The sequence below is a fragment of the Alosa pseudoharengus genome, unplaced genomic scaffold (genome assembly GCF_046254945.1).
Source record: "Alosa pseudoharengus isolate Yale_2024_CS ecotype anadromous, Long Island Sound unplaced genomic scaffold, YU_APseudo_1.1 YU_APseudo_1.1_scf_13, whole genome shotgun sequence".
NCBI lineage: Eukaryota > Metazoa > Chordata > Actinopteri > Clupeiformes > Clupeidae > Alosa > Alosa pseudoharengus.
The window spans coordinates 516,574-529,210 of record NW_027468598.1 but is presented as its reverse complement, the minus strand read 5'-3'; the positions used below and the strand labels follow the sequence as shown (position 1 = coordinate 529,210).

At 39.9% G+C, this 12,637-nt stretch overlaps 1 protein-coding gene across 1 annotated transcript in view; it reads left to right on the top strand.

Annotated features, from left to right (window-relative positions):
• Positions 1–12,637, top strand: part of ercc2 (excision repair cross-complementation group 2) — a 144,751-nt gene that overhangs the window by 73,473 nt on the left and 58,641 nt on the right. The window contains exon 11 of the mRNA XM_076281800.1: positions 8,559–8,727. Coding sequence (XP_076137915.1) covers positions 8,559–8,727 — 169 coding nt within the window. The remainder of the gene's footprint in view (positions 1–8,558; positions 8,728–12,637) is intronic.

Sequence of the window (12,637 nt, the reverse complement as noted above, 5' to 3'; positions counted from 1 at the left end):
CATCCTGTTCAGCTGCTTCCTCTGCCAAAAACTGTTTCAAAATAAAAGTCCTCACTACAATATTTCACTGTTAAACAATTTAACCCTTTAAACTACTGAACTTTTTAACTGTTCAGCCATTGTAACTGTTACTTGTCATCAACTATGACTCCTACCCACTGTAGCTAGTTAGCTAAGTTAGCTAAGTAACTTGGTTAGCATAGTTAGCATGCTAGCAAGCATTTTTAGCAAAACTGCTAAAAATGATTAGCTAAGTTAGCTAAGTCACATGGTTAGCATAGTTAGCATGCTAACATGTTAGCATGCTAGTTAGCATATTTAGCAAAACTGCTAAAAATGATTAGCTAAGTTAGCTAAGTCACATGGTTAGCATAGTTAGCATGCTAGCATGCTAGTTAGCATGCTAGTTAGCATTTTTTTTAAAACTGCTAAAAATGATTAGCTAAGTTAGCTAAGTCACATGGTTAGTATAGTTAGCATGCTAATATGTTAGCATGCTAGTTAGCATTTTTAGCAAAACTGTTAAAAATGATTAGCTAAGTTAGCTAAGTCACATGGTTAGCATAGTTAGCATGCTAGCATATTAGCATGCTAGTGAGCATAGTTAACATAACTGTTAAAAATGATTAGCTAAGTTAGCTAAGTAACATGGTTAACATAGTTAGCATGTTAGCATTGCTAACATGCTAGTTAGCATAACTACTAAAGTTAAGTATTATCCACCTATTTAACCGTTCAATCATTCCAACTATATTAAACCTTATCTACCAAGCAAATCATTTAACCATATAAACTATCCACCTATTTAACTGTTCAGTCACTCCAACTATAATTAAACCTCATCTACCTAGCAACCAATATAGTTTGTTTTTACTCTGTATGATATTTTACATCATATTTTTTGCATTTTCATGCACTGTATTTCCTTCAGGAAATGCTTTTCTAGTTAATAGTTTAAAAAGTATAAAAGTTACAAAGTTGAAAAATACATAGCCCCTATGACACAAGTAAGACCTACGTAACAAAGTTTGAATGAAGTTTCTACGTTTAACGGTTGAAGCTGCATTAAACACGTTAGAAGAAGAAGTATAATAAGAATAAAATGCCTAGGAAGAACAGTACAGTGCATTTTCATGCACTGTAATAAGAAGAAGAAGCCTAGGAAGAACAGTAGAGTGCATTTCCATGCACTCTAAGAAGCCTAGGAAGAACAGTACAGTGCATTTTCATGCACTGTAATAAGAAGTTGCCTAGGAAGAACAGTACAGTGCATTTTCATGCACTGTAATAAGAAGAAGAAGCCTAGGAAGAACAGTAGAGTGCATTTCCATGCACTCTAAGAAGCCTAGGAAGAACAGTACAGTGCATTTTCATGCACTGTAATAAGAAGTTGCCTAGGAAGAACAGTACAGTGCATTTTCATGCACTGTAACTAGGCTACTCATTGTCAACATGTAAATTAAATGTAACATTATTGTGAATCAAATTAAAATGCTCTCTTTTGCAAACGTAGGCATAGGCATAGTAACAGATTAGGCCTAATTGAATAATGTTACAAAGATACTACATCAATCCGTATGTTTCATTATAAGCTACTAGGCTATTTGTTTTGCCTTACTCTTGATTCATTTAGGCTAGGCCTTTTTATTCAGTTATTCATCATCTTCCGTCCTTGTGTAGAGAGTAGGCTACCGCACCCCACAGTGATGGGCCTAGCGGTCTTACGCGTTCAGTGTGGGGTATAAACAAGCTGAGAATTTAGCGGTGTCACGTCTGCCTGTCACAGACGTGGGGAGCTGAAGCTTGGGATACAGTTACTACAGTAACAGTATTTTATTTTACTTCTTATGGAATACTTTTTTTTTCACTTTTATAAAGGCTTTGTTTGAATGCTGTTGGAACAAATAGTAGTTGATTATAAAGGCAACTTTCTGTTGCAATATGCTGTGTGTTCTGGACTGCAGGTAACTTGTTAAGCCAGTGGTTCTCAAACTTTTTCTTTCATTCCCCACTTTGATCAAGGGGGCATTGACTGATGATAGTGGAGATAACGTGTTATCCCGAGGCCTTTGCAAGTCAGCATCTCCCACGGTAGTCTACCCTATTAAAAATATAAGTTTTCGATGTCCCAAACGGAGAGCCATACTTTATTGTTTTAACGATCTCTATCACCAAAATGTAGGCATGGGAACATGATGAAGTATCCAACTGTCGTGTGTGAAATTATTGTGATTACGAGCCAGTGGTTTTCAAACATTATGCGTGACTCGGACATCTAACGAAATGCAACAGACTCATATCGTCCTACTAAAATGAATAGTATTTTATTTGTATTGGTTGTTTAGAGTAAAAAAAAATCGGTCGGTCTTAACGCAAGTTTACAACCGGCAAGTCGGTCGGACTAAAAGGGGAAAAAATAAATATTTGGGTCAGTTCTAAATTGACAGGGTCGGTAAGGGTTACGGCAAACGAAAATATTTTTAAGGATGGCCTGGCAGTGTTTTTTTGCGCGTCTGCAGAAGTCAGCCAAATATGAATGTAATTCTGCGCATAAAGCGGATGTATTTGTTTATTGTACAGAAAAATAAAAATGACATGTCAAGCAGTCAATTGACTACATTGCAGTCAAGAAGTAGGGCAAATTAATTTACGAAACCAAAATGTGGGTCATAGTTGTCTAAGCCTCTATAAACGTTGCCAGATAGTATTAAATCGGCAACAACATTGTTTTCTGCAGAAGCCTACCCAAGGCTACAGATTAATTCTGAACACTTATTTCTCTACTGGCTCAATTATCACACAAGACACTGTTTTGATTTGCGTAGTTGCGTTACCCCCAACACTGACAATAATGTAGACAGCAAATTTCGATTTTGATTTTCGTTACCACCGTGTATTCAAGCCTTAAGCCATACCCAAGTAGCCTAAATCGAGGTAATGTTTAATTATGCATGATTTATTTTGTTATTGAGTTCATAGGCTGGGATTACTCTCGGCAACAATTATGTAGCCTCCTTATTTTTCAGAAGGGGCGGCAGGCAGAGCGATGTACAGTGGCAGAGCGACGCACAGTGGCTGAAAGTGGTAATAAAGCTTCATGCAGCTTCACGCCTCGTAATGCGCGACTGAAGTGGTCATTTGAAAGCGATGCCCACTGTACAAATCACCAACTTCCACCATTGTGAACGCTGACCCCTCGCTGGCAGATGAGCTCAACACATTCTACGCGCGCTTTGACCAAAACGCGGAGGACATCACTCAGGTTTTAAAAGATCAACAATTGTTCCTGTTCCAAAGAATTCACATCCTGCTGGCCTGTAAGACTACCGTCCAGTTGCTCTGACGTCTATAGCCATGAAGTGCTTTGAGAGGTTGGTCAAAAATGACATTTGCTCATTATTGCCCTTAAATCTAGGTCCCTTGCAGTTTGCATATCGGACTAATAGATCTACTGATGATGCCATCAATTGTATACTGCATACTGCATTAGCCCACCTTGATAACAGGGAGGGGAATTATGTGAGAATGCTGTTTATAGATTTTAGCTCAGCATTTAATACAATCAAACCTGTATTACTACTCATGAAGTTGGAAGATCTTGGACTGAATTCATCTCTGTGTAAATGGACTTTTAACTTCCTGACTGGTAGACCCCAGGCTGTGCGGGTGGGTAGTCACATCTCTTCATCCCTTACTCTCAATACAGGAGCGCCACAGGGATGTGTTTTAAGTCCATTGTTGTATTCCCTCTACACATACGATTGTACAGCAGTACATGATTCCAACATCTTTGTCAAGTTTGCTGATGACACAGCAGTAGTTGGCCTCATTTCAAAGAACAATGAGCAGGTTTACTTGAGTGAAGTAGACAGGTTATCCAACTGGTGCCAGGAAAACAACCTCCTCCTGAATGTTACGAAGACCAAGGAGATGTTTATAGATTTCAGGCGTGATCAGCATAAGATGTATCAACCACTTATGATCAATGACTCAAGTGGAAAGGGTAGAGAGTTTTTTTGGAGTCCATATTACTGAAGACCTGACTTGGACCAAGCACATTAATTCACTGGTGAAAAAGGGTCATCAGCGTCTTTTCCACCTCAGACGCCTCAAGTACTTCAAGCTACCTCAACAACTACTGAAGAACTTTTACAGAACCACCATTGAAAGTGTTATCACTGGCAGTATAACAGCTTGGTATGGAAATAGCCCTGAGCTAGACCGTAAAGCTCTGAAGAGAGTAGTAAGATCAGCTGAACGTACCACCAGAAGTGCCCTACCCAACCTACAGGAAATTTACATAAGGAGATGTCAGTCGAGAACAAGAAAATTATCAGGGATCCCAGTCACCCCAACAACTGCCTCTTCTGTATCCTACGGTCTGGGAAACGTTACCGCTGCCTAAATGACCTTAATTGATTTTATGCCTTGCGTATCCCCATTCAATTATTTTATTGATGAAAAAAATGAATAAGAACAAACTGAACTGTCGCAAAAATCTATATTTTATCTTTGAGAACCACCTAAATCTGGAATTTATTCTGAGTTACCAAACTTACTTGGATAGATCAGATGAATCTGGGATAGAAGAAATGTATGAATTTAATTTTTGTTCGAAACAGCTGTATTTTAGTTTTTATCAGACTATATTTGTTTACTAAAAAATCAGTGAAGTTCTGCTTTTCCCTGATTTGATGATCTCCCATTTGACAGAACTGGCATGTAATTGACATGGATCAAACTGCGGAACTAGTGAATGACATTGTCAGTTTTAATGGTTATTCCTTAATGAAAGCACAGTGTGCAACATTTTCATTTTTAAATCCACCACAAGAACTTGGATGAAGGTACATAACAGATAGATTGATAGATATATACGTTATTGATCCCCAAGGGGAATTCAAGGTCCCAGTAGCTTAAGACATCACAACATACACTACAACATAAACAGGACGATAAAATAACAAATCCACGAAGGACAGTAAAAGATACTAAATCAAGGATCCATGTGAATGTACGAAGGATGTATAAGCATGAGGCTCTTGCGTGACAGGGCAGGGGGTCTGTAATTGATGCATTTCTGTATCCCAAGCACTACTTAAGCTACAGATTTTAAATTTGTTATGTTTACTCTTGGCCACATTTGCTCACTCCTCAAGTTTCATTTGGCTCACTCAACAAAATGGCTGCCAACGACCAATCAGAATTCAGCAGTCAAAACTATTTTGTGCTAATATGTTCTTTTAATAAATAAATAAATATATGTTTGGGGCTGTTTGCCTTTATTTGGAAGGGACAGTGAAGTAAGACGCCCCCCCCTTGTGCTAATATGTTCTGATGTAAAAACTCACTAAATAAAATTTGACATGCTGCATTGTTATTACATTTTTCTTCATGAAATTGTGTCTATAGAGGTTGCTGCAATTGACTCTCGAGACACAAATGTGCCAATATCCTGTGCTCTAAGCGATGTCACGCGGTCTCTAAGCTAAACATTTTTTGTCACATACAGCAACCATCTCACAATCCGCTACAATAGCTGCCTGTCCAATGGATACACTGTAAAACCAATCAAGGTCTCTGTAGACAGCCCAGCCTCCAAAAACGGCAAAAAAACAGCCTGGTGCAGCCTGGACCATGAAACCTAACAAACTTTTCCAGCCATTCAACGACGAGATGTGTGTTCAGGAGAGTTTTAGTTGCACAGGAGGGAGGAGAAGGAATGAGCGAGCTCTGTTTTGTTTGAAAGTCAACAGAAGTGACATTACTCAACATCGCAACCCAGAGCACCTTTAACCTTGGTTGCTAGGTTACGGGGATGCTGGCGAGACACGCCGCTCCATCTGGCATCATGTTTTTGTTTGTTTTTATGTAATGTTCGTAATTTTATGTAATGTCATGTTTATTTTTTATATTGATTTGTCTAGTTAAATGTTTTCTCTCTTTATTTTCGTTATTTTTTATAGTTTTTGTGTTATTCTCTTAGTCTTTTTTACTGCTTTCAAGTCGGCTGATGTTATTAACGTTTGTCCATTGGGAGCTTGCTATGGCTAACGTTAGCTTTTGCTCTGGGCCTCTGACATCCTTCCCATCCATCTGTGAGCCGGTGCTGCACTTCACTGTCTGGTCGAGGGGATTTCTCGGGACAGCAGCTGGAGCTACTCTGCGAAGGATCTGCCGAGGCCGTCAAGCTGTTTCTGACCTGTGAGCTGCTATGCCAACAGCCTGGAGTCTGTAAAAAGTCCACCGAGTTGCTGATCTACAAGATCGCCCAAGACTTCGGACTGTTATGCTTCTAGTGATCTCCAGACTAACAAGGCCTAACGTTAACGTTATCTCCAGACTGCCAGTGAGTGTAACTTTGTGGGCGTTGCATCGATTGTGTAGACACAGCTGTGCGCAGTTTCACGCGAGTCATCATTGCCCTTGGACATTTTCAGCCAGTTGGAAATTGGACTAATTTTATTTTTAATTTTTATTGATTTAATTTGTTTGTTGTCTGTCTTGTATGTCTTGATGTCACAGGTACGCTGGCGACTACGCTGCTCCGTCCGGCATCTTTTGTGTTTGTTATTTCTTAAATGTAGTTCTATGTCTTGGTGTCACAGGTACTCTGGCGACCACGCCACTCCGTCTGCTATTGTCTTTGTTAGTCTGTGTCAATGACAATGTCTTATATGTGGAGCGCTTTGGGTTGCACTCTGTGCATGTTAAATGCGCTATACAAATAAAACTGACTTGACTTGACTTAACTTAATCTGTTGAGGAGTAAATTCTTTAAGATAATGCCGTTCCCCAGAGAGTGAATTATTTTCCTGGCTCCCACTAGAATTCTACGCGAACCTTCTATAATGTCAGTGTTCTTAAAAGTCACTTAATGGCAGAAAAGTCCCTGAGGGTAATTGTTGCGTCATGTTATAGAACCTTTTTCGAAAACGTTCTAATCACATATTTGTGATCGTACTCCCAGGGGCCCAGCTGCATCTGATCACATATTTGTGACCGTAAGTTTAAAGTTGAAATTAGACATGCTGAATCACTGGCAGAATATTTACATGCACACACCATATTTCGTGCAATTCCATCTTTAGGGGGTGCTGTTTTAATTAATGCTTGTATCCCTATCAGGGCTCTACACTAAAAAAAATTTCAGGAGCACTTGTGCGCCCAAGTTAAAAAATTTAGGAGCACAGACAAAAATGTGGGCGCACAGTCAGTTCTGTACTTAACTTACACATAATAACATTATACTGCAGCTAACAGTTAAACATGCCAGTGCACCAATTGTGAATATTAAGAATGACTGACAACATTTAGGCTACAGGAAAAAGGATTTTAAAGATCAGTGCCTACTTTATTTTTAGTCTGTTCTATTTTCCTACATTTTGTTAATGTAAAATAATATAATACATTGCCATATTTGCATTTAGCCTGTTTATTAAGTATCCTGCCAAATGTAGGCTAATTTATTTATTTGTGAATCCATCTATAGCTAATCCAAATATGCCCATGGGGACCTATCTGACAGCATACTGCCTAATACTACTCCATTTTCTCTTCCACAAAACCCAACAGGCTAATCAAGGATATATGTTTTATACTTAGTTATGTTTTATAATTAGTTTTTATTTGAAATATCTGCATTGATGGGGGCAGTAGGCAAACGTTAGGCCTACTTTCATTGTGCACTTCAGCTTGTAATCGGTGCGTGGAAGCCTGGAGTTGTCAGTAGCGTTCTACCTTTGAATAAAATGGGAGTATTACGGGAGGCTACTTTTGGGCCGGTTCGCTACAGCTATATTTTGCATATTGCAGCCAATACATCAACTGGGCTAAAAGGCATGTTAAGTTACCTTTCCTTCTCTCACTGCATTCTCAGAATCTCATCCTGTTCCTCCTATATCCAATGAATTCGGTGGATGGAAGAACTAATTTCTTCAATCTTTGCATCTTGGCTGGCTAGTCTAACTTTCTGCTTTTTCTGCGCGCTCTTGGATTTGATAGAAGCGACTACTAGCGAGTCACAACGCGAAACTGCTGACGTTGATGGGAGGTGTAGTTTTTATGCTGCATTCGCGACGTGATTCTATGGTTTGCACCAGTAATGTTTCTCGATGTTGCGGTGTATTTTGTAGACAAACATTGACATGGTTAGAAGTCATTCGCACCAGTGCGCCTAAATATTTTTTTGCACTTGCACGGCATCATTTTTACTCGCATGTGCGAGTGAAATGGGCGCACTGTAGAGCCCTGCCTATTATCACTACTTCTAGATGTGGGCATGTGCACTTGGGCATTAAATCAGTTTGGCGGACACATCTAGTGTGCAAGCTTTTTACATTTACACACACAGACACACCCACACACAAATGCACACTCGCTCACATGCCGGGCACACAAATTTATACAGACACAGGCACATACATGCACTGGCACACAAGCGCATGAGCATGCATACGCTCACGCTGACTTACAGTGTCACCAGTACAAAATGTTGTTATTGCTGTATAGCACATCCTTAACTTTATTCTCTTGTTTTGCCTCTTCATTTCCAACAGAGGCTGTTCCTGGCAGCATCCGCACTGCAGAGCACTTTATAGGTTTCTTGAAGCGTTTCCTTGAGTATTTGAAGGCCAGACTACGTACTCACCATGTGGTACAGGAAAGTGCTCCTCAGTTTCTCAAAGACATCTTTGAGAAGGTGTGCATTGATCGTAAACCCATGAGGTCAGTAGCTTTCTAGTCGCAGTATGTGTTTATTACTAGACATTGATGAAAGTTTTATAGAAGGCATCATTTGGAGAAGTTATGATCTAAACCCCCTCTTGTTTTTACTTTAATTTCCAGGCATTAAAACAAACCAATATTATGTTCAATACAAATTCTATGTATAAAGCGCCATAGCATATAAATGTGTTACAAGGCATTTGACATGATCTGCCAAGACCAAGCTCCAAGGCTACTGGGGAAGAAAACATATTTTAGTAGATCATGACATAAGAAAGGCCTATTGGCTTGAACTCCGCTGGATAGAGAGATAACTTCATACACATATCATGACAAGCATATTAGTCTACAATATGCAACACATTATGTAAGCAAATAAATTGTGTATGTGTGATGCATACAGAGGTAGTGGAGGATGAAAATGGAGTAGGAGCTTAGTGGGTTGGTGCATAAGTTTGCATCCCTTTACTGAAATTACAAGGTGTAATACAAAAAAAATATTGTTATCAACACAATATTTAATGCATGTGTAACACCTGTGATCTTGTGTTATGTTGCATTGTGCACCACAAACCAGGATTACCAGTTGAGAGACTGATTTCTGATAATAGACAAAAATAGTGCTAGAACATCAATGCTCGTATTAGCAAACACACAACTAACAAAGTAATTGGCTAACTTGGCTAGTAACACAGCCTACATGCTGTTGTTCATTGGACTGATATGAATATTACATTTTATTGTAATTTATAGTGCAGTTCAGGGATCAACATTAACTTTTAAAAGTGGTTGCCAGCTTGGTAACCAGGGATGAGGTTTTGCTTGCCAAAGCCAACCAAATGGTTTCCATCATTAATGGCCTGTTATTTGTTTGTGTACTAAATAATGATAATACTAATTAGTCTTTAGACACACATTTATGTCACCTTTATTTCTTTATTTTCTTTCATGACAGAAACAGATGGAAAAGAAATAATACGTAAAGTATGTCCTTTACTAAAAATAACTAGCCTGACGAGCCAGACCCACATCAAGATGTAGGTTCTGGGAACTTACCATAGGCACTGCTCAATCCGAGGGGTGGGATAAACGGTTGTCTTTCAAATTTCCTCTGCACACAATAGGATAGGCTACAACTCAGGAGTCCCATGCATTTTCCCACCAGCGGAGCTAGTTAAAGGAACACGCCACCCAAAATCAGTAGTAATATATGTTCTTACCTTAACTTTCACGAGTTGAGTCATACCTCTCCCGCGCCGGTAGGTGCACTCAAACGCTCTGTCGCGTGGCGCGAATGTGTTAGCATGTTGCTATGCTAGCGGGCTCTGCCGTGGCCGTAGAGAGAGGAACATAGCAGTAATCAAACACCTCCATTTTTTCCCTACTTAAATACAGTTGCACGAGTAGTTGATAAAAATGTGTACGTCACACAACATGAAACGTGGCGATTTTCCAAGCGAATAAACAGGAGAACTACAATGTGTGGCGCAATAGCACTTGGGAGTACTTCGACCTAGCGTGGTAATATTATTAACACCTAATTGTAGATCCTATCCACCACAGAGTTTAGAATCCATGCTGGATCGACCCTCAGCCTCTCCCTCCCCTCTGAGCGAGAGAGGCACACACACTAGAGATGCGCTGATGGGCTATTATTTCAACCATAACTGCATAGCAAAACTTATCATCCATCAGCCATCCATCAGCACCAAAGTTTGTTGACCAATTTTCAAAACTGCACCCGCCCACCATCCGTTGGTTGTTTTAATGTAGGCTATATGGGTGATGCAGCGCTGCTGACGTGAGGCTAGAAAGCCCTTGCCTGTTCTAGAAAGACTGATCTAATGCAGCAAATATATTAAAAGGCTGAAGTCGTACATTGGCTAGGCCTATCCCCAGAATATCAGAGTATCAGCAGCAAACTCAGTCTATGTCGCGCAAAACAGTCTCCAAATAAAACGCACATCGGCCTGTTGCCTATTCTGCCATGCAGCTTGTGACAATATATCGTCCAAAATGCTTGATTGCATTGCATTCTCCACATTTTTAGCTAAATTTTCATGTACCACATCAGCATTTTTGTTCAGTGAATCTTTTGTAAATTGCTTTACAATTACCGTCGGGCCTATTGCCTGGCTTGCCTCAGCTTCGGTCACGTCCTTTTACAATTTTATCATTGTAATAAAAAACGCAATTTGCCACATAATTTCAGCATGCTCCTGGCCTACTAATTAATGCCTATTGTACTTTATTTTTGCAAAAAGAAAGAAATCCTTGATAAAATAACAAGTCATTCACATTATAGGCTACTTTACACATATGTCAGGTTGACTGACAAGACTGTTCTGAAGACTGACTGATTTTGACTGCACGAGCGCGTCTTTTTCAGACAGACATCACAATTCATTTTATAGCAGGCCATCGGACAAATATGACGCCTTGATATTAAAGAAACTCCGACTCCATTCATTCTGAAAGTCCACCGCACAACAGTGCAACGTGCATGTTCACATTTTTAGTAACAACTGCCAAACTTGCTTGCTTGCCTTACACATCTAAGTTTTCCGACTATTTTTCTTGCCTTCTTTTTCCGCTGTGGATGTTATGGAGTTTGTAGAAGTTTTAGCTCTTACGTTCTGAACATCTCGCACTGCCATCGCCCGATGTCATTTCTGAGTCATATCACTCTCTGTCTCTCTTTTAAATGCCTATTCCCTGAATGGTAGGCTACAATTATGTGTTTTATATATAGGCTAATATCTAAACAAAATAACCCAGGCAGTCTCATCTAGGATATAACACAGGTTGAAGTCAACGTCAAGTTGGTTCTATTTAGGGAGGTGAATGTGTGTAAACATCTGTAGATGACTCAGAAATGACATCGGAAGACAAGGAGTGATAGTGGCAAGCCGAAGTCTGCTGACAAGGGCCCGACGGTAATTGTAAAGTAATTTACAAAAGATTCACTGAACAAAAATGCTGATGTGGTACATGAAAATTTTGCTAAAAATGTGGAGAATGCAATGCAATCAAGCATTTTGGACGATATATTGTCACAAGCTGGCAGAATAGGCAACAGGCCGATGTGCGTTTTATTTGGAGACTGTTTTGCGCGACAGAGACTGAGTTTGCTGCTGATATTCTGGGGATAGGCCTAGCCAATGTACGACTTCAGCCTTTTAATATATTTGCTGCATTAGATCAGTCTTTCTAGAACAAGCAAGGGCTTTCTAGCCTCACGTCAGCAGCGCTGCATCACCCATATACCCTACATTAAAACAACCAACGGATGGTGGGCGGGTGCAGTTTTGAAAATTGGTCAACAAACTTTGGTGCTGATGGATGGCTGATGGATGATAAGTTTTGCTATGCAGTTATGGTTGAAATAATAGCCCATCAGCGCATCTCTAGTGTGTGTGCCTCTCGCTCAGAGGGGAGGGAGAGGCTGAGGGTCGATCCAGCATGGATTCTAAACTCTGTGGTGGATAGGATCTACAATTAGGTGTTAATAATATTACCACGCTAGGTCGAAGTACTCCCAAGTGCTATTGCGCCACACATTGTAGTTCTCCTGTTTATTCGCTTGGAAAATCGCCACGTTTCATGTTGTGTGACGTACACATTTTTATCAACTACTCGTGCAACTGTATTTAAGTAGGGAAAAAATGGAGGTGTTTGATTACTGCTATGTTCCTCTCTCTACGGCCACGGCAGAGCCCGCTAGCATAGCAACATGCTAACACATTCGCGCCGCGCGACAGAGCGTTTGAGTGCACCTACCGGCGCGGGAGAGGTATGACTCAACTCGTGAAAGTTAAGGTAAGAACATATATTACTACTGATTTTGGGTGGCGTGTTTCTTTAATAAAACTTTTGCCAATTTAAAAAAAGGTTAACTCGTCGCGATTCA